The sequence below is a fragment of the Harpegnathos saltator genome, unplaced genomic scaffold (genome assembly GCF_003227715.2).
Source record: "Harpegnathos saltator strain DR-91 unplaced genomic scaffold, Hsal_v8.6 scaffold240, whole genome shotgun sequence".
NCBI lineage: Eukaryota > Metazoa > Arthropoda > Insecta > Hymenoptera > Formicidae > Harpegnathos > Harpegnathos saltator.
The window spans coordinates 896,466-924,370 of record NW_020230029.1 but is presented as its reverse complement, the minus strand read 5'-3'; the positions used below and the strand labels follow the sequence as shown (position 1 = coordinate 924,370).

The window sequence follows — 27,905 nt, the reverse complement described above, 5'->3', positions numbered from 1 at the left end:
CCAAATAACCAGACGATTGATTCGAATGTGTATTGTCATCAATTGGACAAATTGAATAATTCCATCCAGCAGAATTAGCAAACAGAAAAGTTGTGTTTCATCGTGACAACTTCCAGACTTCACACAAATTTATTGCATCAGCAAGATCGACGAGAAAAGGCAAAGGAAGAGAAATGAAAGCTACACCATCTACATCTATAAGGTGTTGAAGCACGTGTACCCGAACACTGGAATTTCCAACAAAGCTATCAGCATCATGGACAATTTTGTGAACGATATATTCGAGAGAATTGTTGCCGAGATGTCAAGATTAGCACATTACGATAAAAGGTTCTAGGGTTACTATTAAGAAGAGAGACTGTTCCACTTCCATACAAATTATTTGTAAGAATAACTCGCGACTTAACTATTCTTCCGCTAATAGAATAAAAGAAGTTTCCCAAATGTCTGTAAAAGGTTGCAATTAATAATCCTCACACCAATATTCAAACAATCACACACATATATTTAACACTTATTTTACATGTACTTATTCTTATAACTATGAGACAAAATACGATTCTACTGATTCGACAATACGTTATAATGTTTTATCTTCTGCGTACCGCGTTCGACTGCTGCGCCAAGATTCTCCTTTCGACCAGCTACAATTTATCTCTTGCTCACCTTCGCCTAACTCTCTCTCTCTCGATCTTAATCTCTAAAACTTTTCTTCTATTAATTCGATAAGCTCTTCGGCTATCTATCTCTAATCGTCTCTCACTCGGCTGTGCCTCTTTCCGTCTCTATCTTTCAGTCCGACTGTCCGAATCGACTCTTCGTGTTGTAAATTTTTATAGGCCTCCCATCTGCGCTTGCCGCCCTCGGCATCTCGATCACACCGGAGCGCCGTGAATGCAGGCGGTGCTGCCCACTGCCAGCCAGATCGAGAATCACTTCTCGTGAAATTCAGACGGTCGTAAGCTGTAAGGCTGTGCTGCTGCCCGATGAATTGGCCGAGCATGCAGTCAGCGAAGCACAAAAGCAGTAACAAAGTACACACCAGCTCCAAGTGAAAAATCTGCTGCGTTTGTTCGACATTTATTTTATGCATCGGCTCTTTTCAGGGCCCAAATCTCTTAAAACGTGGATACTTTCCTCGATCTATTCGCATTATTACAAATTTATTGTACATTTTCATGCTGTTTCCAATGTTGTAATATAATGGAAAGATTGCAAGACATTTTTCAATAAATCTCGTAATATTTGTATTTGAAAAAAATATATCTTTTTGATCATTATTGGGAGATAAAGCGAATGTCAGATGTATATTTTGAACTCATAAAATGTAAAAACAATGCAATCATGTCATTGATAGTAGATAAAACATAACAATAAATTATCGAGCTTGGACTTGATTTCTTGCATATGACTAAAGATTTACACAAATATTTCTACTACATATATATCATGTATACATAAATTTTATCTTAATATAAATTTGATTAAATTTTATAAGATAGTGTATTTGTTATAACTGTCACATAGCGGTTACATTGAGTTTTCTTTTCCCTAATTTAACGATTTGATATTACTTGTTTGAGAATTGTTTTATGATACAATATGCAAAAATAATGTCAAAGTTAGGAATATATATATTAGCATTGAGTTTGTTGCTTTGTAAAGATGATTAGTTGAATTCAATTAGAATTACAATTACAAAAATTATAATTTTACAATTGGCTTTTAAATTTTTATTAAAATTGTATATAAATTACTGTTGATAATTATTATGGAAGTTATTTAAATATTAAAATACTAAATCATTTTTAAATATCTAAAATATAAAATAAAATATGATATCAGTAACAATTGCTGTACTGAGAAGGAAATTCCAAGTTTGATATTGGTGGCCCTGAAAAGGGCCGATTGTATATTGTGCAGTCGAAGTCATGTTTAACCGCCGAAGCCATAAAGGGTTCTTCCTTGACGTTTGAGTGCGTAGACAACGTCCATGGCGGTCACGGTCTTCCTCTTGGCATGCTCTGTGTAAGTGACCGCGTCACGGATCACGTTCTCAAGGAACACCTTCAGGACACCGCGAGTTTCTTCGTAGATCAAGCCAGAAATACGCTTGACACCGCCACGACGTGCAAGACGTCGAATAGCAGGCTTGGTGATACCCTGGATGTTATCGCGAAGTACTTTGCGATGCCGCTTCGCTCCTCCTTTTCCCAATCCCTTTCCTCCCTTTCCACGACCAGTCATGTTGATTTATCTAGACTGCGAATACTAGGTGAATCCTCTACCGAAAGCAGAGAACGAGTGAAACATCACTTCAACAGTCCCAGTATTTATATCCTGTCTACGAAAGTCTCCCCACTACAACTACATCCACCAATAGAATCGTCGCGTCATCCGTTGCATCTGCTCTCCCCACTCTCGTCATACTAGCCAATCAGGAAATGTCCCGTACTCAAGGTCATGCAAGATACATTTTTCTTATGAAAAATCTTTTTGACAAAATATTCTACAAGTTTTTGTTGCTACGAATTAAAATTTAAATTAGTTCTTTTTCAATTTGGCATATATCAGGTTGTCTAGAAAGTATTGTGCCTTTTGCGCACGAGATAGCATTAGTGTCCGAAATCTCAAAGTATATGAGTCGCAGCAAGTCAGGCTTAACGTCATCAGATAGCTGACAGTTGAAGCTAGTAAACGCATAAAAAGTGTTGGAATTCTTATAATCGGACGTAAGGTTTTGCGCCGTGAAGATGAGTGAACTTTCCGCAAAACTACGCTACATTTTACAATTTTATTTTGATAAAGGCGCAAATGCTGCGCAGGCCCGTGAAGATATTTGTGCTGTTTAAGGGCAAGATACATTATCAAAAGCAACAGCCAAAAGATGATTCAGTCGCTTTCGTTCTGGAAATTTCGATGTCCAAGATGCTCCTCGCAGTGGGCGACCAATCATAGAAAAAGTGGATGATATTCTGGCAAAAGTTGAGCAAGACCGGCATGTAAGCAGTCATGACATCGCCAATGACCTAAACATCCATCACCAAACAGTGTTAAATCATTTGGAGAAAACTGGCTACAAAAAGAAGCTCGATGTTTGGGTGCCACATGATCTGACTCAAAAAAATTTACTCGATATAGAATTTCTATCTGCGAATCTCTACTGAAACGTAACGAAATCAAGCCATTTCTGAAGCGGTTAATTACGAATGATGATAAGTGGATAACCTACGACAACAATGTGCGAAAAAGATCGTGGTCAAAGCGAGGAGAAGCTCCACTGACGCAACCCAGGTTACCCAGGTTATGCTGTGTGTTTGGTGGGATTGGAAGGGCATCGTGCATTACGAGCTGCTGCCGCCAAGCAGAACAATAGACTCGGACCTGTCGACAATTAGCGCAATTGCATCTAGCAATTCAAAAGAAACGGCCGGAACTGGTCAAGAGAAAGGGTGTCGTATACCATGCTGACAACGCCAGACTGCATACATCTTTAACGATCCGTCAGAAATTGAGAGAACTTGGCTTGGAGAGAGGTTTCAATGCATCCACCGTATAGCCCGGACCTGGCACCGTCAGACTATCATCATTTGTTTCGGTCTCTGCAAAACTCCTTGAATAGTGTTAAGTTAGTTTCAAAAGAGGCCTGTGAAAACCACGTGTCACAATTTTTTGACCAGAAACCACAAAAGTTCTATAGCGACGGAATTATGGTGTTGCCGGAAAAGTGGCAGAAGCTCATCGAACAAAATGTTGCATATATGGCTTCATAATGTTATTTTCAAATAACAATGAATATATTCTCAATTTTGACCTCCGAAAGCTCAATACTTTTTAGATAATCTAATATTTCTAAATCGCTTATATGAGGATCACTATCTTGCCAATATAGGTAGTATACCTCAAGATATGTGCATTGTACTTGAAATCGCCAATAGAGTGTCGTTCTTCATATATATATAGTCCGTGCATTTAATAAAGATGAGTGTGGCGTATGTATCATGCTATGAAGTTGTATTTTTGTACACCTATTCAAAAAAATCAAAATGCTGATTCGGATTTGGTGATCCATTGTGGTTCTGACAAAATAAACTGTGTATATTGTAAAAAGACCTCAAAAGTAGTCGACTGCATAAAGCGTGGAAAAATGATTTCGATTATATGGCTTGGACCTTTTAATCTCTGAATGTGGATTCTATCTGAATCTTTAAGACATTGTTAAGTATTGACTTAGTGGACAACATGTAACAAATCTTAGACAGTTATCTCATCTTCCTATATCTTAAAGATATTAATATATATTGGATAATAACTGAATTTTATTAAATTAGTATGAATGCTTCTTCCTTGTTCATACTAAACATATTGCTATTATACTCAAGAATATCCATCTAATATGCTAAATTTATGGAGAGCAAGCTTGTAAATGCCTAATTTATGGAAGTATCAACTTTTTTTACAACTAATTCTTGCTGGAAGAAATATTCTCATTTGCAATGAACATCCTACCTACAGATTTTTAATTGTTAAGTTATTTATTAAGTTTAATTATTAAGTTATTATTAAATTTAATTTATTAAGCTAATTATTAAGTAGCCTTATTAAGTTCATTCTCTTCCATAAGAATAATTTGTTAAATGATAAACTTATATATATTATATATCTATATTGGATGCAACATAACTCAAGGTGTTTGTTTTAAAATATTCAAAATTTAAATTAATTTAAACCAATATAGTTTTTTGTTTACTTTATAATCTAATAATGCAAAATTCTTCAAGCTTCTTCTCCTATAAAGCTTGTCACATTTTTTATGTAAAAAGAGTAATAAATATATAAATATTACTTCAAAAATATATACTCGAGAATATCCAATTAATATGCCGAATTTGTGAAGAGCAAGCTTATAAATGCCTAATTTATAGAATTTATTTTTTTATCAACTTGTTTTACAACTAACTCTTTTTGGAAAAAATATTCTCATTTGCAATGAACATCCTACCTACAGATTTTTAATTGTATGATATTATTAAGTTTATTTTCTCTTATAAAAATAATTTGTTAAATAAATTTATATACATTGTACATCTATATTTGGTATGGATACAACACAATTCAAGGTGTTTGTATTAAAATATTCAAAATTTAAACCAATATGATCTTTTATTTACTTTATAATCTAATAATACAAAACTCTTCAAGTTTTTTCTCCTGTAAAGTTTTGTTATATTTTTGTGTGGAAAGAGTAATAAATATATAAATATTGCTTCAAATATATATACATCACATATATTTAAGAATTTCATATAATTACTTGATACAGCATTAATTTGCAACATTGTAAAATTAGACAAGGCAGTACTTGATAAATATTCATCAGAAAATTGGACAATTGCTTATTTTAATTAGCGATGCCATAAATAACACCATAGCTTGTATCAGTTAATTTGAAAAGTCATTTTAATATTTTATATATATAATGTACATCCCATCCTAATTATCCAGGTAAAGTTGTCTTACATGCGATTCAATTTGCTTTGGATGGATCGCAAATTTGCAATTTCTCTGTCAAGATCACCACCATTAGGTTTGCTGAACAGTGTTGTTAAGCATTTTGAAATAACATCTTGACATTTTGTAATTATTTTTCTCCTGTATTAAAAATAAAGATTTACACATTAAAACCAAATTTAACGTCGATTAGAAACATATAATTCAGTTTTAATTTCTACAAAGTCGAGTTTTCTTTCTCATTTTTAACCTGTGAAACCTGTGAAACAAGATTTGATCGATTATAGATAACACTCACCTGACAAAACTGTTTGTAACATTCGAATGCGATATAAATTGTTGCACTAAGTTCGCTGTCGATTCAATCAAATGAAATTCATTGCCTTCATTTAACCAAGTACGGGTATTTTTACCAATCATTCTAAAAATGGATGATGTATCATTATTTTGTATCGCAAGAACATACACACATACACAAACATCTGTTCTTTTGTATTATATTTATACTTACTTATCATAAATATCTAAAAGATCTTCCATTAATACTCCCAATTCCAAGAATCCAGTTATAATGCCAGTATTGGACACCTTATATTTACACGCTTTCATTTCTAATTGTTTCACTAAAAAGTCTGCAAGATACGTGAAAGAAATTAGAGAACATTCATATGTATGAAATAAGTTTTTTTAAAAAAATTTGTAGAGTGTAATTACCAATTGGAAAACAATGCGGTGATCCGACATATTCTTGGCCAAGTAATTTAATTTTACTCATTAAAATGGTAATTTTATCTTCGTTGGAGGGAGCTGTCGCGTTTTCTAATTCTGCAAATAGAAACTCATTACAAATTAAAAAAATTTAATATGGTAGAATATCAGGAAATATTTGGAACATCGTGTTAGGTTTGTACCATTATCAATTATATTCGTCCAAATTCCTTTAATCAACATATCATCTTGATGACCCGAGCAATGAATTATTGCCAGTTTGCATTCCCAAAGCTGTAAAGGTTCTGCATATTCCTCATATAACTGTAATTGATATTCCATATAAATGTCACGAAACGTAATAAATCGTAACTTACGTATCAAAGTTACAAACCTGTGTGATGTCGAGCAATGAAGAATTTAATCTCAATTTTGCATCTTTCAATGTCATGGAACCTTGCAGGCTTTGCAGGCGTTGATTGCTTGTTGCATTATTGATAATATCAAGTATCTATATATTGAAAGTAACGATTATTATAGACACGCATAAATAATGTTTTAACTAAAATATCTGGTTTAACAGAGCTAGTATAAAATATATACTACCTTTTGTTGCATTCTAGCTATTTCCAATTTATCTTCTAATTCACGCAAGAAGATTCCAAGATAAGGAGCATATCCAGTTTGATGACTTCGCATGCATGCAACCGCTCGTGCTAAATATTCAACTCTCTCCGATAATGATATATCTGACCTATATACGTGAACATCGGTTATTACATCTGTTCGACAAAATACAAATCGCATAATACGAATGACGTGTGCATACCCGATTTTGCTGGCCAAAGAATCCAAGATTTTCGCCGCAGCTGCGTGATTTTTATTTCTCTCATAAAATTGCCAGAGTAATTCAGGCGCATTAACCCGATTGAGATAAGTCTCTAACGACGGTGCGGCGAGCGCGACTAATTCACCATGAAGTCCTTTCTCTATCATCCAAGTATAAATGGAGGAATGTAGTGTCTCACATGGAGCTTGCAGTGCGTCACCTATGATTTCGTGTAACTAAAAACAAACGTTAATATTAAAATATTACCGACGATCAAAGGAAGATCAACTTACTATATCTTTAGCTGGTGTCATCGTAGTGATTGAAGTAGTCAGCAAAGGAAGTCCGGGTTTGCTTGGTATAGTCGGTGTTAAAGGACTAGAAAGACTCTGCTGATACAAATGATCCAGCATCGTAATGAATTCCTTATAAATTTCTAAACTGTAAAAAATATGGAAAATAAAATACGAATTGGATGATTAGATGATACTCAGGATTATCCAGAAAAATAGATACCATTATATATCTTATTTTGTGTACTATAAGCTGTATGTACCGTTTCATAAAGGCTTGATTTCCTTCCTGATCCTCTAAAGGCTCATTATTCTTGTAATAATGCGAGGCGGCATTATTGGGATCTATTCTTTCTGCACAGCAAATACATAATTCAAGCACTCCCATGTAGAACTGGCACGCCACGAATTGCTGGCATACCGCCGCCAAATTTAACCTGGGTGCTACCTCCTTGCAGAGCTACATATACATTTAAGAAAGGATATTATACATTGCTTTGCATCATACAAATATTATTCTAACATACCTTTAAGGCAGATTGCAGGTGCAATTCTTTTTCTTCAGGATTTGTGGAACTTTTTGCTTTCAGGATAATCTCGTTCGCCTAAATTTGCAACGATTGTTATTTTTAATCATCAATATTTGGCATGTGAAAATCGATATACAACTACACTACTACTATTAATATTTACCTTAGAACAAACAGCGTCTTCGGATCTATACAAATTTGGACATACTTCCCTTAATTTTGCACTTACAGAATCCACTGATGCGTTATCTCCAAGATAGCTGCAAGAAATTAATTGTAAATTACTTCTTGCTACATCTTTAAGAGATTCACGATATCAACTTACCTATCGATCAAATGAACGATGAGCAGAGAAGATATCTCATGGCCTATTAAAATCAGATCTCTAAAGGTGGCTGTCGAAAACTGAGTAATCTGATCCTGGAAAATATCGATATACTTTGATCGCATATCGTGAAAATAAGAGGCGAATATTTCAGAAGACTTAACTAAAGTTAAATAATAATAACCTTTGTTAAGCAGTTAACAATATTATTCAATTGATTTTCACATAATATCTTCCATAAACCCAGAACTTCACAGGCATGAGTGATAAAAACTTTTAAAGCATCCAACGAATTTCTTTCTTCCACGATTGGTTCTTGAAAATGACTCGAAATGGTTGTTTCAAAGCCAGTTATACTTCTACTGGTTGCATTTTGCCTAAGAAACAAGTACATTTAGTTTCAATTCAAAATTAATTTTCTAGTTTCTTAAATATGTCCATTAAACGTAATCAATTAAAATACCACGCATTTGCGCAAAGATATTTTTAAAATTACACAACAGAATATTTTAATAATACATACTGTTTCGTGATATGCGTATTTCTGTTCAAGAAAGACCTCAGGGCTTGCAAATGTCCCAAAATCCAAGTTATTTGTGTTGCTGGTACTATACTGGATATCTGAAAAAAGTAGTATTTTTAAAATAAAATTAATAATGGTAGAATAACATAATTGTGATCATTTCTCTCTAATATCACACTCACCTGACTTTTATTATTTACTATCTCTTGCTTTATACATCTTATGTTCCATATAGGACGAAGTATTCTTCCTACATATAAGTACAGTCCACTGTGTTTCGCAGAAAAGTGTTGTAAAGCGACGTCCGTGTTAAGTCCCATTTGGGCATGTGATCGAAAGGCTTGAGTTCTAGAGTCAAAAGTTGGCACTCTAGGCGTGGATGTACGTAAATCTACTAGATAAAAATAAAATCGATTTAAAAATGCGAAACAAAAAAATGGATATTATTGGTCGAGTACACACACCTGGATTTATATTGGAAAAACCACTATGCATATCAATGGGGAGACCTATTCCTGCTGTTCTTTGACCACCGTATAAAAAGAATGCACGGGTTGCCCATTCTGACAACTGATGATCAAGTACTTATATTAATAGCATTCACAACATGTAAATAATGCAAACGATAATACAAACATTACAAACCTGGGCGTTTTGAGAACTCGCGAGTGTTGCCAAGATGAGACACGTAGCACATGCTTGTTCCAAAGATTGCGTTTGAAAATACGCACGCACTGGTTCAGTGTCAGGTCCGCGTTGTTCCAAGAGCAGTTGTCGCAAGATATCCACAGGACGTACTTGCATTAAAATTATTGCGCCCTGCAGTAAAAGATTGGGTTGTTAATAAATAATGCATACGTAATGTTTTACATATACGTGATAAAAATATATTCATCATGTATGTACTTGTGCTGTCAAAAATATGAATTTTCTCGGTGGTTCCATGTGCTGCCGCACTAACAGTGGAGGTTCGCCCTCAGGACTGTTCTGTTTCTCGAAATGTATAGCTGAGTCCCCTATAATTTCTTCCATAGCCCAGGCTGGACTATCAAGAGGTAGGATACTCTGTGTCTCAGCTAAATAATTTGTAAATGGATAAGCATCGTTACTTAAACACCATGCACTTTCTGTATCGCCGCCGCAAACAAGAATAAGAGTGCCTAAAAATGATTTCAATACGAATGTTACAATATTTGCAACGTTTCATTCGCAATATGTCGGGTTAATGAAATTGTTTGGTTCAATTTTTTAGTCAAATTTGGCTATTCAATATATAGATAAGTAATTTACCTTTTCTGTAATACGCCATCTGCACTTTCCGTGGCCTCATTACCGGAGCATTCGCAGCGTAACCCGGCGGCAGCCTGACATGTATCAGGTGTAGACCTTGTGGTCTACTTGTAGGATTCGTAACTGAAGTGCAACTAAAGTAGAAGCGAGTTCCCGTCGCTGCGACCACAACCAAATTTAGGTGTACAGATTCGGACTCTGTTATGGCAGATATGCTCACAAGAGGTCGGAAATTGTTACTATCCAAAGTTCTGGAAGAGAGCATATATTAACTTGACACCACGGGCAAAGTTCACATTATTAACATCGATAAAGGGTTACATACTTAACAACATGGACAGTATTTTGTACCAAAGAAGCCTGAGACAATGATGTAATTCTGGATGCACCACCCTCATTAATATCCCAAACTGTGATTGTACCTCTATCGCCCAAAGTGTACAAAATATTACGTGAATCATCCACGGATATCTGTATTATAGCTTCTTCTTCTGACAATGCCATAGAAACAAATGATGGTACCAAAAATGACAATGGACCTTCCGAATGATTAACTTTTTTACACCGTTTGCCGAACCAACTGCTCTCTGCCTACATACATAGAAACATAGAAAATGATTGATTAAAGCAAAATTTTCATTGAAATTAAAATACTTAACATAAGCGTAATATCACTGTTAATATATCAAAAGTCTTGTAACCTGATAATATATTTCAAATAATGATCCATTTCTACCACCAAGGAAGATTCGGCCACTACTGGTATTAGCAATTGTAGTGATTCCTATTCCATCAGTGGTAACGGTAAAAATAGGTTCTGGAACCAATTGTACTTCTGTGGACATATAAGAGAAAATAAGTGTAAAGTAATAATGTAGCAACAAGTAGTCAAGACCAAACTAGAGTTATAATAAATTGTTACCTTTTGTATCATCAGGTATTGTAACACCAAGGATAGTTATTTCTACTGTTGTTGTGAGAATTAATAAATATTTAACATAACTCTGAAAGATCCCTGCCTTAGGTTTTACCAAGCCTACGCTTATAATGGTTTCATTCAGTCCATCAAAATATGCAACATCTGACCTATAAATATTACAATAAAATTAAGTACTTTTCTACATGTAAATTTATAAACTTATATTAACTAATAAAAATACAAAATATTTTTATACTTACTCATTTTCATAAGACCATAGGTAAATATCACTGTCGATAGTAAGCCAAGCCTTAGAAATTTCTGTAAAGAGACCCATCATACAGTGGCACTGCATATCTATATATTTTTTAAGGATTATACAAGATACATTATGGTAATTCTGAAACATTCTGATATATTCAAGTAATTATATATTTATCTCAGGAAGACAATATTGGTCTTGAATATTTAAAAAGGATACGACCAAAATGTTCCATTACTTCAGAAGGCAATGGAATTTTGCTATGTATCTTCATTTGATTGATATTTGTTAAACTCATTGATCCACCATTTAAATTAGGATAGTCATGATCATCAAGACCACTAACAGTTGGTCCACCTATATAGAAAATATATTTGTTGTAGTTAGTTTTTCTACAGAAAAACTGTGTTTTCAGTACTGTTATGTTTATCTGATATAGAGTAATATATACTTTACCTTGTACACTGTATCTCATAAGATTGGTTAAAGATGGAAAATTACTATCAGCTATAATATGTTTATCTACCATTTTCCCAGCCATTTCTAAAGAATCTAAGTGTATTTTTAATGGCTCCATTTCTGTAAGTGTCATACTTCTCATTCACTTAAAAAATAGATGTCCAATGTACTGAAAAAGAAAAATAAGTAAATATATAAATGATCTACTAAGGTCAATTTACAGAATGTTACTATATTAATTTTGAAAGTATAAAAACATATTTTCTTTTCAAAGAGTCGTCTTAGATCAACTAAATCTTTAATTTAAAATGTAAAATAGCAAATAATCATATATGGCAGATGATAAGAAAGTATCAGAAAAAAGAACTTATAGGTTAAGATGCAGAATAGATAATTTTCAACAAAGCATTAAAATATTTCGAAGATGATTCAAATCTCTTGAAAATATTGAAAGAATTTGAAGTATTTGTAAATATTCAAAAACACTCACACGGACACTTGCTATGACTTTTTAGATGCAAACAGAAGCACGTCAAGTAGGTAGGATCACAATTCATTCGCGCCAAACCGGTATATTCGAATATAATTCACTATTAAAAATGAACTATATAATAGTGCTCCATCTGGCGCATACACATGATGCGTTACTGGACAGCCAATCAAAATTTGATAACGAACTGTCCATAGAGACTAATTGAATTTAAAAATATCGAGAAGATAATCGACTTTTCAAGAAAGAGAGAATCGAATATCGATTCATCGATCGATATCAAGTATCGATGATAAGACGAAGATAGACGATTTTGCACTAACCTAACATGAACATAACGAATGTTCATAGTCCGTCAGTCATAATCATTCACAATCAGTCGAAATGGAGGCTCAATCGGGTTGGATTTCTTTCTGCGTCGCATAAAATTTAACGACTCTGAACGATTTAACAAAAATAGTAAAATTAATGTGATATCGTGATATGTAGTGTCAACGTATGGTTAACGTACACATGTATATATAATCAAGTTATAAAAGTCGTTCGCGCGATTAATTAAAATTCTAATTTGAACCAAAATGCAAACGATATAGTATAAGTTTCATCGTATTCAGGATTTTTGTTGTAACATATATATATATATATATACATACACGTACATCGTTGGCGGATCGCACGATGGATGCGAGCATAATGAAACGGTATACCTCTGCAATCGTCGCATAGCGAGAAAAGAAGCGGAGGATTTGGACAAGATTGCGAATGCAAGCACATCTGTTCGCATTCGAAACAGATCAAAATGTTTCGTAGTCGCAGCTGGTTCGGCGGTGGGCTTTGGAAGCCGAAGAATCCACATTCTTTGGAACATCTTAAGTACGTAGAGACCTCTTCGATAAGTATATTGCTTTTGTCATCAATTGAAATTTAAATATCAAGGATATACATATATATATATATATATCCCCATGTTTCTTGTATTCAGATATTTGTACAATGTCCTGTCAAAGAATCAAACTGTGTCTGAGAATAACAGAGGTTTGTTGGTTGAAACTCTGCGTTCGATAGCTGAAATTCTTATATGGGGTGATCAAAATGACAGTGGTGTTTTTGAGTGAGTAAAAAAAAATTTATCAATGTTACTTTTACCATTTTATTGATAGATAAAGTTACTCTAGATTTCAAAGACTGATTTCTACAATATGCTGTATAATTAAAAACATGATGATTATGAGGTTTTTCATAACTTATTTTCTGTAATTTATAATATACATAACTCATATTTATTAAAATATTGATATAGAATAGTCTGTACAATATACAATATCTCGAAAACAATCTCTTTAGCTAGATAAAACATTAATATGAAAATTATAATTATTTTTAATAAAAAGAATCATATGTTTGCAGTTTTTTCCTTGAGAAAAACATGCTTTCTTTCTTCTTACGTATTATGAAGCAAAAATGTGGAAGCTATGTGTGCGTTCAACTATTACAAACATTGAATATTTTATTTGAAAATATACGCAATGAGACATCTTTGTGTAAGTTTGTTGAAGTTATTTATTCTATATCAAGCAGCTAATAATTAAAATTTGTTACAAATTTTTATTCACAGATTATCTGTTAAGTAACAATCATGTGAATAGTATAATAGTACATAAATTTGACTTCAGTGATGAGGAAGTGATGGCATATTATATCAGTTTTCTGAAGACACTGAGTTTGAAATTGAACGGCCATACCATCCATTTCTTCTATAACGAGGTAAACGAGGTACACGTAATTGTTTTTTGTGTCTTTTTAGTTGTACTTGTTGATTTTTTTTTTTTTTACAATAACTATTAGGAATATATTTTAGCTTATCATAATTTCAACATGTACACACACAGAAGCACCTACTGATCCGGCATTATTGATAAAACAGATCAATCTGTTTATTTTGTTGTCAGCATACCAACGATTTTCCACTGTATACAGAAGCGATAAAATTTTTCAATCATTCGGAGGGTATGGTGCGCATAGCTGTGAGAACACTGACGCTGAATGTATATCGCGTTGAGGACGCATCTATGTTGGCTTTCATAAGGGATCGTACAGCCGCACCGTACTTCAGCAATCTTGTATGGTTCATCGGTGATCACATCATCGAGCTGGACACTTGCGTCCGGAACGACGCCGAGTAAGTTCCATTAACTTCTACTGAAGGCTCGAATATTGTTTCTCTTTCTCTTGCTAATAAAGCATGTTTCCTTTTAGCCACCAAAGTCAAAATAGGCTCTCAGATTTAGTCGCGGAACATTTGGATCATCTGCATTATTTGAACGACATTCTGTGCTTGAATATATCAGATTTGAACAAAGTTTTATCCGAACACCTGTTACACAAGTTACTGGTCCCATTGTACGTTTATTCTTTGATGAGACAGAAGAACGTTTTGTGCCAAACTCAGGTAAAAATGAAATATTTCCACTTCCTTCGATCACCGCATAACGATAATCGTCTGAATGTTTTAGGACGAGAGGAAACACGTCAGTGTCGTGGTAGCGCTTTTTTTACTCTCTCAAGTTTTCTTGATAGTGTCGCATGGACCCCTTGTACATACGTTAGCGGCTGTAATGCTCATGTCCGATTTAGACACTATTCAAACCGGGACGTCTAAAGTGCTGGAGAAGTTCGGCGATTCTACGTCGAATAAGTTCGTCGCCTTTTTTCTGTCGGGAGAAACGTTGGGAAAATCTTCGGAGACCTTGACTGAGACATTGTCAACGTCTGAGGAGAGCGATATAAAAAACACGAGAGAGTTCGCTGTGAACTCAGACATGTGCGACGAGTCGGATGAGCGGGAATCCGATCGTTCGAGCGCGATTCACGTCCGGACAGCTCGAATCTTGAAAAAATTCGGGGATGCAATGTCGTCGACTAAGCCTGTCGCTTCTTCCCCATCGAGGGAAACACTAGAGAAATCTGCGGAAATCCTGAGCGAAACGTCATCGACGTCCGAGGAGCATCGCCACGTGGAGAGCGATGCGAGAAACGCGAAAGAGATCGCTGTAAGCGCAGACGAGTCGCGGGAGTCCGAGCATCCGAGTACGTCTTTCGATTTAGTAAATACCTCCGCTCGTATGCGTACACCACTGGATACGAGCGTCCCGAGTGAAGAGGATTTCGAAGAAATTAAGCATTTGAATGTGACAGACGAAGAGAAACAGCAACGCTTGGCGCTGGAGAGCCCGTTGACGCCGCATCCCACTCAGAACGACATATTCGAGTCGCTAGCGAAGAAGCCGTTTCTGGAAACGATCGTCAGCTCGTTGCTGTGCGCGGAGAACGATTACGCGGCGTTGTTCACGCTCTGCCTGCTTTATGCATTAGCTAACAATCAGGTAACTATTATGAACTCACAATAGAAGCCGTTTTGCCGTGCAGTTTCAACATATAGTGATCCGATTTGCGCATTTACAAAGGGCATAAATCGCCAAATTCTGGACGTGATCCTGTCGCCGTTCGACAGCGCGTCTATGAAAAATTCGTACAACGAATTGCTCATGGACAGACTGATTCACATCATAACACTGAGCTGTCAGACGAGTAAGTTACATCGATATATTCTCCTTACTACATCGGGTCTGCTATGTATTCACTACGAGTATCGATTGCTCCGTCAGATTCCAAAGTGCGGCTCGTCACATTGGAATTGACCATCAAGCTATTGACGCAACTGATGGTGTCCGAGGGGCAATGCTTGCTACGGGACTCGCATGTGGCGGCCATCGAAGCCGCAAGGGAACAGAGCACGTCTTTGCTCAAGAATTTTTACAAAGTATATATGATTCATCCGTGAAGTCTTATAATCCCCACGTCCTGACGTACACTTTCATGGGCGAGAGTCCCGAATATAGACTCCGATAAAGACATCGATTTCGTTTCACAGAGCGAGGATATATTTTTGGACATGTTCGAGGATGAATACAGCGAGATCAAGAAGCGGCCGCTGAACGTGGAGTGGTTGATGATGGACAGCAATATCTTGCTGCCTCCGACAGGCACGCCGATGACCGGGATCGAATTTACCAAAAGACTGCCATGCGGCGAGGTAGGTACGCAAGGAGAAGATGCAACGTCGCCGAGTAATGCTGAGACAAGAAGATGAAAACACAAATAATCTCATAGGTGGAGAGAGCGCGACGTGCGATACGGGTATTCTTCCTGATCAGGGAGCTATCTTTGATACTGAATACGGAAACAGAGACGCAATTGCCACTAACCAACCCAGCGAACTGCGTACAAGTTAACAACGTTCTTGATCTAAGTAAAATTTGTTTGTTTCACATTATATTATAGTCCATCGCTCAAATATAAATTTGCTTTTCTAGTTCTCGTTTCATGAACGTCAATAATATAGTTATATAACAAATATATAACGTAGTTATATAACGTTATAGTTGTAGATTTGGTATTCTCATTGACTTCCTTTGCAGATAACAGCGACTTGATCGCGTGCACCGTTGTGTGGAAGGATGGTCAGAAGATCCGACGTTTTCTGGTCATCGATGTTGTACAGCTGATTATCGTAGAACCGGACACCAGCAAACTCGGATGGGGCGTCGCGAAGTTAGTCGGCTTCCTGCAGGACATCGATGTAGCCGGCGACAAAGACGACTCGAGGTGTTTGCATCTGACAATTTACAAACCGTTAAGCAGCAGCACCGGCAATCGCATACCGTTGCTGTCGGCTAAATTCGTTTTTGACGACCACATTCGATGCATGGCCGCCAAACAGAGGTGAGTCCAACGAGAGTTTCAGCGAAATTCCGTGTTTATTTGCCGGCTGGGATTAATCAGATCGTCGAATGATTCAGGCTGACGAAGGGACGAATCAAAGCGAGACAGAAGAAGATGAATCAGATCGCCAGATTGCTGGACATTCCGACGAGCGTACCTCATTGCTCGACACCGCCTAATTACGCGTTGCGCGGCTTACGGCACGAACGTAAGTTCGAGTGAACTATAATCGGCGGAATCCTCGCCTTGACGATCGCTTTGATTTTTCCAGGTACGCTCGGGCGGGCTCAGAAACAGAAGGACCAGCCGAGGCCGATGTTCACGGTAAACAAAGTTCCTGGATTCGCGGCACAAATGCGTAGGGAAAATACTAGGCCAATGGCATCGTCGAGTTCGAAACGCGATGATGCCAGTTCGAATGAGAAGGCTCATGAGAACGGTTTGCGATCTAGAGACGGCTCGCCCAAGATGCCAAGGCCGCGGAGTGAGGAGATTCCTCTGGAGGACATGCGAATTCGGAAGGCATCTCTGACGTCCAACGGGCTCAACATGCCGCGACCCGAGAGAAGAGACAGTCAGAGCTGTTCGACTAACATTGATTCTTCGTCTGTGATCAAAAAACACTCCGAAGAAACATCCTTTACGTCTCCACAAGGGCAAGAGCCGAAGCCACGTAGGAAAGGTCAAGTGGAAACCGTGTGATCGCGACCGTAAAATTAACCGGGCAAACTAATATCGCGGATTGTAAGCGTATATGTATATTTTTGTCTTTTTTGGAAATTAGAAAATGATTGAAAAAATATATGTGCAATCTTTCGAGTTAGCGAAAATAATTCACTTGATTAATTTAGTATAAAAAGAAAAAAATATTAGTATGTATAAATGCGGATGTTTTATCTTGTAACTAGTAAAATCTTAATTTTTACGATATTTTTGTCAAACGTGAGTAGTAGCGAGTGTGTTAGACAAATTTATATTTCTGGACACAAAACTCTTATGACAAATCTTGGAAAACATAAGAGAAGGAAAATATTGGATAATTTTATTGAGCTAAACTTTTTTATGTTACGATACCTATTAAGGCTGCCTCGTAAGTATCGCACATTCTCTACTTAACTATAAAGCGTTTTCATACGGGCTGCCGATTAAGAATATAAATACATTGCTATAGCGGTAAACAAAAATCGTGTAACGATCTTGTAATTAATTCATGTATATATATCCCTGTTGGTTATAGTTTTTCTATAATTTAAAAAATAAAGGAAATTACGATCTCTAAGTAATATTGATTATTTCATGCATACATTTAAAATAAAATAATTAAAGAATAAAGGTAAATTATATATGTATAGATATATATATATATAAAATTTATAATATATATATATATATATATAATGCTATTGTATAAACATCTTTTTCTATGATAAAAAATTAGTACAGTGCAAAAAACAGTTTTATTTTGGCATCATAAATTGCACAGAGTATTATATATAAAACTAACATACATAGCATGAGCTTAAACATTCTGTATTGTTACATATATATATATATATATATATATCCTGCTAAGTGAAATCTATATTTTATTCGTTTCTCGTATATATTTTATAGAAATATGTTTTTAGCATTGTACTATAATCAATAAAGGGATATAAAATTATGATTTTGCAGTCAAAGGTAATATTTCATCCAATAAATTAAGTTATTAACCAGTTATTTCTTAATCTTATTCTTGCAATATCAATGTTCTAATTTAGAAAGAAGAATGAAATATTAACTTAAGGGGTTCGATCAGTATAGAAAATAAATAAAATTTGTGATATTTTCCTCCTTAGAAGATAATTAAAACTATTAGAGTATTCAAGAAAAAAAAAAAATACGCTTTAAAATTGAAAATATTGGAGTATAACTATTTAATTGTTCATGTGCGATCATGACAAAATAGCTATTTTCGTATAGATTTATTTATATATTATAATGTATCAAAGAATCGTAACATTTAACAACTCTTTTATATAAAAAATTACGTAAAAATGCACTGCTTCGAAATCAACGTCAAACTACAAAGCATGAAGAACCAAGTGATCTAACCCCTTAAATGCATATGATATTCTGCCAAAATGTTGAATTTATTCAATCGAAAGAGATCAGTTCAGCTGTTCTAGGCTTTGTATCTTCCTCGTCTTGCGGAGCTTCGTTAGCTGCAGGAGCTGGGGCTGGAGGGACCGGTTGAAACGGTACCGACTGCGCCGCTACTGGGTTCTGAGGCATTCCTTGTTGCATTGTCGGCACACTAGACACTTGAGGACCAGCTAGAGCTTGACTCGTCACAGGTGCGGGACCGTTCCCGGTACCAGCAGGCGCTTGCATAACGCCTGTAGTTTGAGACGAGATAGCGGCATTATAGACATGTGCTGGCATCGAAGATCCTTGAGTACCAGGCAAGGTGGACGGTTGTTGCGATCCGATTTGCGGCGGAAGACCAACCATGGGTCCAGTAGGCATATGTCCTCCTGGAACTACTGGACCTGCTGACGAGGAGCCCATGTGACCTTGAGATGCCGGGGGTAAGCCGATTTGAGTCGGAGGAGCTTGCTGCGGCATTTGAGACGAGGCAGCTTGCTGAGGCGGCATATGCCTGCCAGTTGAAGCTTGTCCTGTTGGCACGTGTACCGGAGGACCCTGTTGCTGGGGCCCAGATATCTGATGATTGTTTGGTGGCTGAAGTTGTTGAATAGGTGGTGTCATTTGAGGCATCTGAAAAAATAACATATTAGATGACACTGTGTAATGTTTCGCGAAATTTGATCTTCCAATCATAAGAGAACGGTAAAATAATGTTACGCATGAACATACCATTCCTGGGCCTGATATAGACACTCGACCGATATTCTCTTGTCCTTGCATGGACGGATCCGATGGTTGTTGCTCCGGATTAGGAATTTGCGACATCATGTGTACCGGCACATTCATTGGCGGCATGTTGTAACTTTGCATAGGATACTGACCCATTGGTGGTTGTCCATACATATAGACTCCTTGATTTGTCGGCGACATAGGATTATAATTGGCTCCAGGAGTTGGATATTGAACATGACGGACCGGTGAACCTTGAGAAGGCCCCATAAAGCCAGACACCGCTTGATAACCAGCTATAAAACAAAAAAACAAAACGAATATAAAATAAAGATAAAAAACTCAAAGAAAAATACAATGAGAAATTAATTAATTACTTATTATGTACTGCTGTTTCTGTTGTTCTTGACGCATTTGCATTTCTCTCTCTTGCTCCTGGATTTTCTGAAGAGCCAATTGCCGTTGATACTGCAAGTATTCTTGCTTTTTCTTCCGCATGATCGCCAATTTTTGCGCCATTAACATCTGTCGTTGTCTTTCAGCTTCCTCGGCTCTTCTGCGTAATTTCTCCTTATGTTCCTCTCGAAGAGCATCTAAAGCGGCTCTAGCATCTTTCATCTGTGTTAATTTATCTTGCAAACCTTCGTAATACACTCTACTATCATCTTGTTCTTGAATGTATCTTAGTAATCTATAAAAAGATGATATTTTGTTATTGAAATCACAAATATTATATGAAATATTGGAAATAATACTAGAAAGTTTATTTTATATTACAAGTCAATACCTGGAATGCATAGCTGTTATATTCATGAAAAGGGTTTGAACCGAGCTATCGTTAGCGATTGATCTTCCTCTTGAGGAATTGCTCTTCATCCGGTTCACAAAAATTTCGACCTGAGACCTCAAGCCGCTCACGAATTCTTCCATTTGATTATCAACTTCGCCATTTTCTTGTTTCATAAGTACGACTTTTTGGGGCATCGGACTGCTTATGTTGGGTGCAGACGGACTGGTCACATCCGCTCTTGATCCGTGCTCTTCGATTACAGTCTGTCTCTGTTCCCAATATTTGCGATTCAAATATTTCGCAAGTTCGGGATCGATCTCATCCTCTTCCTGCGTCCGTGAAGGACTTGGACCCTAATGAAAAGTTCATTATAATAATTTTCATTGTATTTAATATCATATAAATAAAAAAATTTCAATAACTCAATACATAAACAATAATATTTTTTTGCAGATCAATCATTCGTACATTTATTAATAAATTTTATCAATAAAATCTATTAATAAAATTATTAATAAAATTTTATTAATAAAAATTATAAAGAACTCACAGGAGATGGGGGCGGCGAATATGTGATTCTTGATATGGGGGTAGAATTGGATTTTAAAGCACTTGTAGCCCGTTTCTTTTCTTTCTCCTTCTGTTCAGCTTCACTTTGACTCAAAGCTATTGCTAGGTTCAATTCTTCTTCCTCTCGCAGTTCTTCCTCTGTCTTCCGAGGTGGAACCTACAAGGATATGGAGTGCTGTATAGAAGGTTAACAACATATAAAGTTTGTGATCTTATTGTGCCAAGTTATATCAGAATTTAAGTTGTTTTTCACACGAGCTCCTTTCCTTTAAATACAATAATTATTATGATGTGATAATATATATTATGTAATGTGTATGTAAAATTAAATCTATCATGAGTTGAATTGTGTAATATATTTTCCATAGTATAAATTATAGCTCTCTATTCATAATTATAGTTCTACATATAATTATTTTAAATAATAAACAAGAATACCTGCTCTACTGAAGAAGCCATGTTTAACTACTAATTTAATTATTTATTAAATTATAGTCTCAGCATTGGATATATAGCACAAGTCTGAGATAACTCAATTAAGAAAATTAGCATATGATTTGATTAAAAGTTATTTCTGATTAGTTACTTATGATGTCTTTTGTATTATTGTGTTATATACTATGAATTATTCGATAAAATATAAATGCATACTTGTTGTTGTTGAGCCAAAGTGCTGTTAATATATTCAGCTGGAAGATCAGTATCTTTGGTTTGCACTGTAGATGGCCTGAAAAATCATATTTTAAAAATATTTGAATAAAACAGCATGGTATGCAATGTAAAATTATACTAACTTGTTAACTTTTTCATAACAAGCTTCACAAACTCGAACTTCCTTCTCAATTCCAAATTTGGGCAGGGTAGAGAGTTTATTTGAACATTGACTGCAGAATACTTGGCCACAAGCTCTGCAGTGATGTTTTCGTTGCATTACACCAAAGGTTACACGGCATCTATGGCACACTTCGCCATCTGCCCATGCAGGTGCAGTATCAGCTCTGAACATGGCGTCACTTTCTTTTAAAACGGGAAATTGATATCCCTCAGTTTTCATTATATTCAACGTATCCTAAAAAAGGAATAGCACAAAGAAAATATAGAAGCACATAAGAATAAAATTAACTAGATAGTATAATCTTTATATTTTTAATATTATAATATGAACAAATTATCTGTTTTACCTGTACTGCCCTATACTTTGGACTATTGCGAAATGCATGAGCCCAAGCTTGAATTAACTCTAAAGTCTTTTGTCTGACATTTTCATGCTGAGAAGTCTTGACTAAATCTTTCAGTTGTTCCATATACTGCTTAGTAGCAATTTCATCATGAATCAATGTTCCACAATTTTTTACACAAGATTCTAATACCTGAATTAATAAATACGATGTTAATAAACATAAAACTTATCGATACAAAAGTCCCTTTCCAACTAATTTTAAATATCTTACTAATAATGCATATAATGCCACATGTGGATTAGTATTTGTGATTTTCTTCTTTATAGCAGCAAGTGCAACCTTTGGCCTAGATAAAACAAATAGCGATAATTACATATTTGATATTTCCTCCTGAGGCAAGTCCGGAATATAATTGACAATGTTGCATTAACAATGAGTAGGAAAAACACATATTATTTTTTAAGTATATTAATGCTAAAGTATTTTAATGCTTACTGAACATCACTCTGACGTATAAGATCACAAATTTGCAAAATCGTGGGCCAGTCTGGCTCCAACTGCAAATGACTTGTTGCCTTATCTGCAAACGATTAATGACGACTTGGGCAGATCCGACATTTTGAAAGGATCTCAAAAGCACTAGGAAACTTACCCAATAATTTTTCAAAATTCGTCGAGCGAAACATGCTGTAACCACGACGAGACCTCTCTCGTGCTTTTAACTTTCTTTAGATTTTTATCGTTTTTTTTTGTCGCGATAAGTAATGCTCAGCTATCGGTTTGTGTCAGCTGCAGCGTGATTTTTTGACAACTGTACACCCCTCGTTTGCTTGCGTTTGCTACTCCGACTCACGTTGTAAAAAGACACGAGAGTGATTACGCGATGACCAATCAACTTCTTTCTCTTCTACAAAAGCAGTCAGTTGATTGGTCATTGTTGCTTATCGACACTGTAAACGACTGATCGATATGTCATCTACATCAATTTTATGAAATCGATGCTGAAATCGATTAATCGGTCATCAAGAGTTATCGATATCACGTGAATGTTTATATCGATTATTATCGTTGAAACACTGCACTAGTTCGAAAATTGAGTCTTTCGCATCGAACTGCTTGTGGTAAACATTTAATTCGTATTTGTAACTGATACGAAGCATAAATTAATTGTACGGAGGCATCGAACATTGCTGAACAGAGACTGGATCAACACTGGACACAGAACTAGCAAGATCTCAGCTGTAGCGAGAAATAGAAGAAGAGGATAACTAAGGTAAGGTTGGTAGGAAAAAAGGTTAGGTGAGTCGAGTCACCAGTTTGAAATGATCGAATATTTCAGATCAGAAAAGACAGAAATATAAAATATATGTCGTCAACTTTTTACGCTCTTTATTAATACACGTTTCACGTAGAGATCGGGTATAAACACACAAGAGGCACAGTTAATTTCGAATGGACAAATGTTAATTACACTAATCTATTTTATACGGTACGCGTATTCTATATAATTCTACTGCGAATCTCGATAAATGCATCGAGACACGTAAACAATGAATAAGCATTGGTTTCCCATGAGGGAACATGTCAAGATATGTACAACGCGCGTATTACATATCGCACGTAAGAAATATTCTATGGAATATATCCTAAGAATATCCTGCAGAAAACTAATTACCACTTGACGAAATTCGAAAGATTCGCTAACGATACGCTTCTCTCGTCAACATCTTCAGCGGAAGACAAACTCGCGACGACTTAATAAATATGAGAACGTCATTACGCGTACATCGAAATATTGCATACTAGTCCCGCAACCATTCCCAATATCATGTACGACTAATTACAAAACGATAATAGTCTTATAATAGTCTTACGAAAATTGGAACTCGCTTATTTCGCACGAATATTATGTATATGTCGACACATATGTTATCTCTATTTTCTCACTTACCCAAGTGATAAGGAAATCAATCTAAACGGTCGATTGAACAGAGTTGCATATTATTCGTGGGAACAAACAAGTTCCAATTCAGTTAAAAATATGTTTTTCCGATTCGATTCGAGTCACAAAATCGCATGTGCTCGTACAAGTTGATAATCGTTAGTGCGATCGTTATCGTAACTCGTAACATATACCGCTAACTAAGAATAGCATAATGGCAGTTTGACTGATACGAGACTGATACGAGATGGCTGCTGAAGATCTGTTATTAACTTCTCAGTGGAGATCTTCCGCAGCCATGTCGTTACGCAGTTTCACGAAGTACCGCGAAATTATGGCAGCAAACTCGCTCCAGCGGAGATGTGAACTTCGCGCTGGAATAAAGAGGACCTTCAGAATCATCTCTTGCTCGGATCAAAAATTCTAGACATTTAGACAAGTTACTGATTTTTTTTCCCTGAATGTCCTACGGTCTATTTTTAACGATTCTAAACCGCCTGCATTAATATGATCTCGCTTCGTTTTTACGGTGTCCTTCAATCTTCACCGGGAATCGCGAGGATTAACCTGAGGATTTATGTGTATACTGTCACTTCAGACACTTATGGCGAGCTTGTATCTAACGAAAGTTAAACGCGAGATAGGTCGGAAAGATAGAGGCGGTGTTTGTCGAGTAGCTCAAGGCAAGCGCAACATCCTGGCGGAAAGATTATAATCTTCGACTGGCACTTGCCACCGGTCGTTCCAATCGGTCTTGCCTCTGTACGCCAAGTGCGCGCACATCGGCAGACGCGTCACACGCTCGCATCTCCTGGAGACCGACCAGTAAACGAAGTTCTCGGGACACTTGTAGAGATATCCTTGCAAACTGTCCCGAGAGTCGCGCTTACACTTGTAGAAGGTATTGGTGCAACCTTGCCGGTATGGGAAGTGTCCTTCTCCAGGGCAAAGTTCATTTGACGATACTTTCATCTAAAGTGAACGAGAAGGAAAAGTAAAGAAAAATGCATGATCGTTCTTTGTGAGATCAAAAGTCAGCTTCACGCGATATGGCAACGTAGATAAAAACGCAGGGGTATATAAAAATATTAATATTCATACAAGTATAAAAATAAAAATATTCGCGGATATGTTTATACACAATAAATGTTTCTATTTCGCAAATAGAAATATTTAGATAAATATAAATATTTCGTGTAAAAATCACCAAAATGCTATATCGCGTGGAGCTGGTTTTTACAATGCGAATATCTCATCTGACTGAAAGTACTTACGGGCGATAATGCATTGTCCTCTAATCTCCTGTAAAATCTGGCGCTGGCTCGGCTACCTGTACACGGTTGACTGCTGTTGCTCGCCGGTAAGCACTGAATCTTGTTTTCGTCAAAGATCGTGTTCTCGGGACAGCCCAACACGAGAATCTTGATTTCCATGTTGCCTTCGGAGACGCATTGATAGAAGAGATTACAATACTTGGGATGCCTTCGGAAGCCGGTCGGGCAGACCAGAGTTATCTGGTCGTCAGTTAGATTGCCAATGGGACAAGGCATTGCTCCAGCTACAGGCTCGGTCGTTGTTGATTCCGTTGCCGATTCCGTCGTCGATTGTTCCTGAGACTCGGTCGTCGACTGCTCCTGCGATTCCGTCGTTGATTGCTCCTGGGATTCCGTTGTCGATTGCTCTTGGGATTCCGTCGTCGATTGCTCCTGCGATTCCGTCGTCGATTGCTCCTGCGATTCCGTCGTCGATTGCTCCTGGGATTCCGTTGTCGATTGCTCTTGGGATTCCGTCGTGGACTGCTCTTGGGATTCGGTCGTGGATACTTCGGACTCCGTCGATCCCATAGAGGCCGTGGACATTTCCTCGGTCGTGGCCTCGGTGGTTTGTTCGGAGCTGCTGGAATCGGTGCTTCCTTCGGTAGCGACAGTGGTCAATTCGGTTGTCGATTCCGTTGTGCCTTCCGTACTTTCTGGCATCTCCGACGTTACTTCCGTACTAGAAGTGGTAGTCGTCGTACTCGGCTTCAAAGTGGTGGTTTCCTCGGACGAAGTTGTGGAAACGGGTTCGGTGGACGCGATTGTACTTTCTTCCGGCTGTTGAGTTGTCACGCTCGAGGCGACGGTAGTCTCCATCGACGTGGATTGTTCCGGCGATTCAGGCTGTGTCGTTGATTCCGCTGCTGGAGTACCGCTCGAAGGAGTGCAATCTCTCGCAGGATAAACAGACTCGGGGTAATTGCACACGTTGATACTAGGATCGAAGATGGTGCCTGGTGGACAGTCGAAGTGGTACACGTTGAAGCCGTTACCGTTGTCGACGCAGCGATAGAACTTGTCGCACTTGGTCGGGTGCGGATAGAAGCCTTCGTTGTTGCACGCTATCGTGTCGTTTGGCTTTCGCGTCGTGCAGTCAGGCACGTGCGACTCGGTAGACGAAGATGATCCTTCACTCGATGATTCGGGAGTAGATGACTGTTCTGAGGATTCGGAAGATTCGGACGAACTCTCCGTACTAGAGCTCGCAGGCATTTGAATTTCTTCTGGTTTTCCTGAGGGAGATGTCTCACTGCTGCTGCTGGTAGTAGCGATCGCAGTTGTCGTTGTTACCGAAGTTTCGGTTTTATCGGTTCTTGATGTAGTTGCTTCTGCTGTGGACGTTTCGCTCGGAGTACTGGCGATTGTAGCGCTTTCCGTAGAAGGAACTGCGGACGATGAAGTGATGGCAGTGGTCTGACTAGAAGCAGCTGTTGTGGAACTGCTTGTAGGAGGAGGTTGAGGCACGGGACTAGACGTACTGGGTCTGGGGCCTTGATCGATTTCATTGCTCTCCGTGGAACATGAGGATACTTGCCCGATATGATTACACGTTTGTGCAGATTGATCCCATCCTGTTCCCGGTCCACATTGAAACTCGTATTTCTGGTATCCAGAGTTGCCTTGAACGCAACGATAAAACTTTCGGCAATCGTCAGGATTTGGGAAGAAACCTTCTCCGGGGCATTCAAATTTTCCACCTTGAGGCGAAGAAACGGTAGATGACTCTGAGCTTGGTGTAACACTCGTTGTAGGCCTCATAGTCGTAGATGTAGTTGTATCAGGTGGTAAATAAGATACAGATGTGGTTGTTTGAGTCGAGGGAGGTAGATAAGAAACTGACGAGACAGTTTGTGTTGAAGGCAGATTTGTGGTACTTGATGGCGGCAAATAAGAAACTGACGAAATCTGGCTCGATGTTTGAGGTCTGCTCGTAGTACTAACAGCTGCAGGTCTTGAAGATGTTGAAGATTCTGGTGGGACGATGGAACTTGCAGGCGGTTGCACTGGCGGTTGCGCAGACGTATCTGGTTCATTTGTACTATCTACTTCATTTTGTGATGTATCGGGTTCGCTCGTTACTACATTATTTTGCTGACTGCATCGTGGTACAGCATATTCGTGGTTACAGCTTTGAACGGATGAGTCCCAAGCAGTTCCAACTCCACATTGAAATTCATACTTAGTAAATGAAGCGCCGTCTCCAACACATCGATAAAACTTGCGGCAATCTTTCGGATCACCAAAGAAGCCTTCTTTAGTACAAATACCTAGAACATGAATTTAAATAGATACTTGGCCCTTCGATTTTTATTTATCGTAAAATATT

At 37.2% G+C, this 27,905-nt stretch overlaps 5 protein-coding genes and 1 long non-coding RNA gene across 10 annotated transcripts in view; 2 read left to right on the top strand and 4 right to left on the bottom strand.

Annotated features, from left to right (window-relative positions):
* Positions 1-1,841: 1,841 nt before the first annotated feature.
* Positions 1,842-2,291, bottom strand: LOC105186139 (histone H4). Its single transcript, XM_011146163.3, has one exon. It carries the CDS (start codon positions 2,245-2,247, stop codon positions 1,936-1,938), a length of 312 nt encoding a protein of 103 aa, XP_011144465.1. The 5' UTR covers positions 2,248-2,291; the 3' UTR covers positions 1,842-1,935.
* Positions 2,292-5,273: 2,982 nt separating this feature from the next.
* On the bottom strand, positions 5,274-12,214 carry Nup154 (nuclear pore complex protein Nup154). 2 transcript variants are annotated; one of them, XM_011146162.2, is made up of 27 exons: positions 12,140-12,214; positions 11,647-11,818; positions 11,410-11,547; positions 11,189-11,285; positions 10,932-11,095; positions 10,711-10,844; positions 10,335-10,600; positions 10,010-10,260; positions 9,626-9,879; positions 9,365-9,538; positions 9,184-9,289; positions 8,902-9,113; positions 8,720-8,817; positions 8,381-8,573; positions 8,197-8,291; positions 8,035-8,131; positions 7,869-7,946; positions 7,605-7,801; positions 7,342-7,489; positions 7,049-7,284; positions 6,826-6,973; positions 6,614-6,730; positions 6,423-6,543; positions 6,226-6,336; positions 6,023-6,143; positions 5,810-5,932; positions 5,274-5,652 (listed from the first exon to the last, which is right to left on the bottom strand). In XM_011146162.2, the coding sequence occupies exons 2-27, from the start codon at positions 11,789-11,791 to the stop codon at positions 5,517-5,519; spliced, it is 3,960 nt and encodes a 1,319-aa protein (XP_011144464.1). In that variant the 5' UTR covers positions 11,792-11,818; positions 12,140-12,214; the 3' UTR covers positions 5,274-5,516. The 2 variants fall into 2 exon arrangements, with proteins under 2 accessions (XP_011144464.1, XP_019698362.1); XM_019842803.1 differs by having other exon boundaries at positions 8,902-9,110.
* Positions 12,215-12,487: 273 nt separating this feature from the next.
* On the top strand, positions 12,488-18,230 carry ema (C-type lectin domain containing ema). Of its 4 annotated transcripts, none has more exons than XM_011146160.3 (15): positions 12,488-13,012; positions 13,122-13,250; positions 13,547-13,680; positions 13,755-13,912; positions 14,089-14,318; positions 14,396-14,588; positions 14,653-15,226; positions 15,335-15,522; positions 15,604-15,727; positions 15,805-15,959; positions 16,071-16,232; positions 16,310-16,448; positions 16,618-16,921; positions 16,999-17,129; positions 17,193-17,623. In XM_011146160.3, exons 1-15 carry the CDS (start codon positions 12,939-12,941, stop codon positions 17,621-17,623), a joined length of 3,126 nt encoding a protein of 1,041 aa, XP_011144462.2. In that variant the 5' UTR covers positions 12,488-12,938. The 4 variants fall into 4 exon arrangements, with proteins under 4 accessions (XP_011144462.2, XP_011144463.2, XP_011144461.2 ...); XM_011146161.3 differs by having other exon boundaries at positions 14,653-15,522; positions 17,193-17,245; positions 17,374-17,594; XM_011146159.3 differs by having other exon boundaries at positions 13,755-13,903; positions 14,653-15,522.
* A 129-nt stretch (positions 18,231-18,359) lies between these two features.
* Positions 18,360-23,007, bottom strand: Hrs (Hepatocyte growth factor regulated tyrosine kinase substrate). The gene is made up of 11 exons (XM_011146157.3): positions 22,974-23,007; positions 22,817-22,901; positions 22,592-22,667; positions 22,322-22,510; positions 21,935-22,209; positions 21,792-21,867; positions 21,121-21,297; positions 20,568-20,923; positions 20,158-20,471; positions 19,781-20,076; positions 18,360-19,681 (listed from the first exon to the last, which is right to left on the bottom strand). The coding sequence occupies exons 1-11, from the start codon at positions 23,005-23,007 to the stop codon at positions 19,058-19,060; spliced, it is 2,502 nt and encodes an 833-aa protein (XP_011144459.1). The 3' UTR covers positions 18,360-19,057.
* Positions 23,008-23,454: 447 nt separating this feature from the next.
* LOC112588540 (uncharacterized) overlaps positions 23,455-27,905 on the top strand; it is a 26,817-nt gene continuing 22,366 nt past the window's right edge. The window contains exon 1 of the long non-coding RNA XR_003112910.1: positions 23,455-23,594. This is a non-coding gene — a long non-coding RNA (uncharacterized LOC112588540). The remainder of the gene's footprint in view (positions 23,595-27,905) is intronic.
* Positions 23,701-27,905, bottom strand: part of LOC105186163 (mucin-19) — an 18,333-nt gene continuing 14,128 nt past the window's right edge. Inside the window, exons 4-5 of the mRNA XM_025298848.1 lie at positions 25,538-27,846; positions 23,701-25,235 (exon numbers count right to left, since the gene is read on the bottom strand). Coding sequence (XP_025154633.1) covers positions 24,942-25,235; positions 25,538-27,846 — 2,603 coding nt within the window. The 3' untranslated portion in view covers positions 23,701-24,941. The remainder of the gene's footprint in view (positions 25,236-25,537; positions 27,847-27,905) is intronic.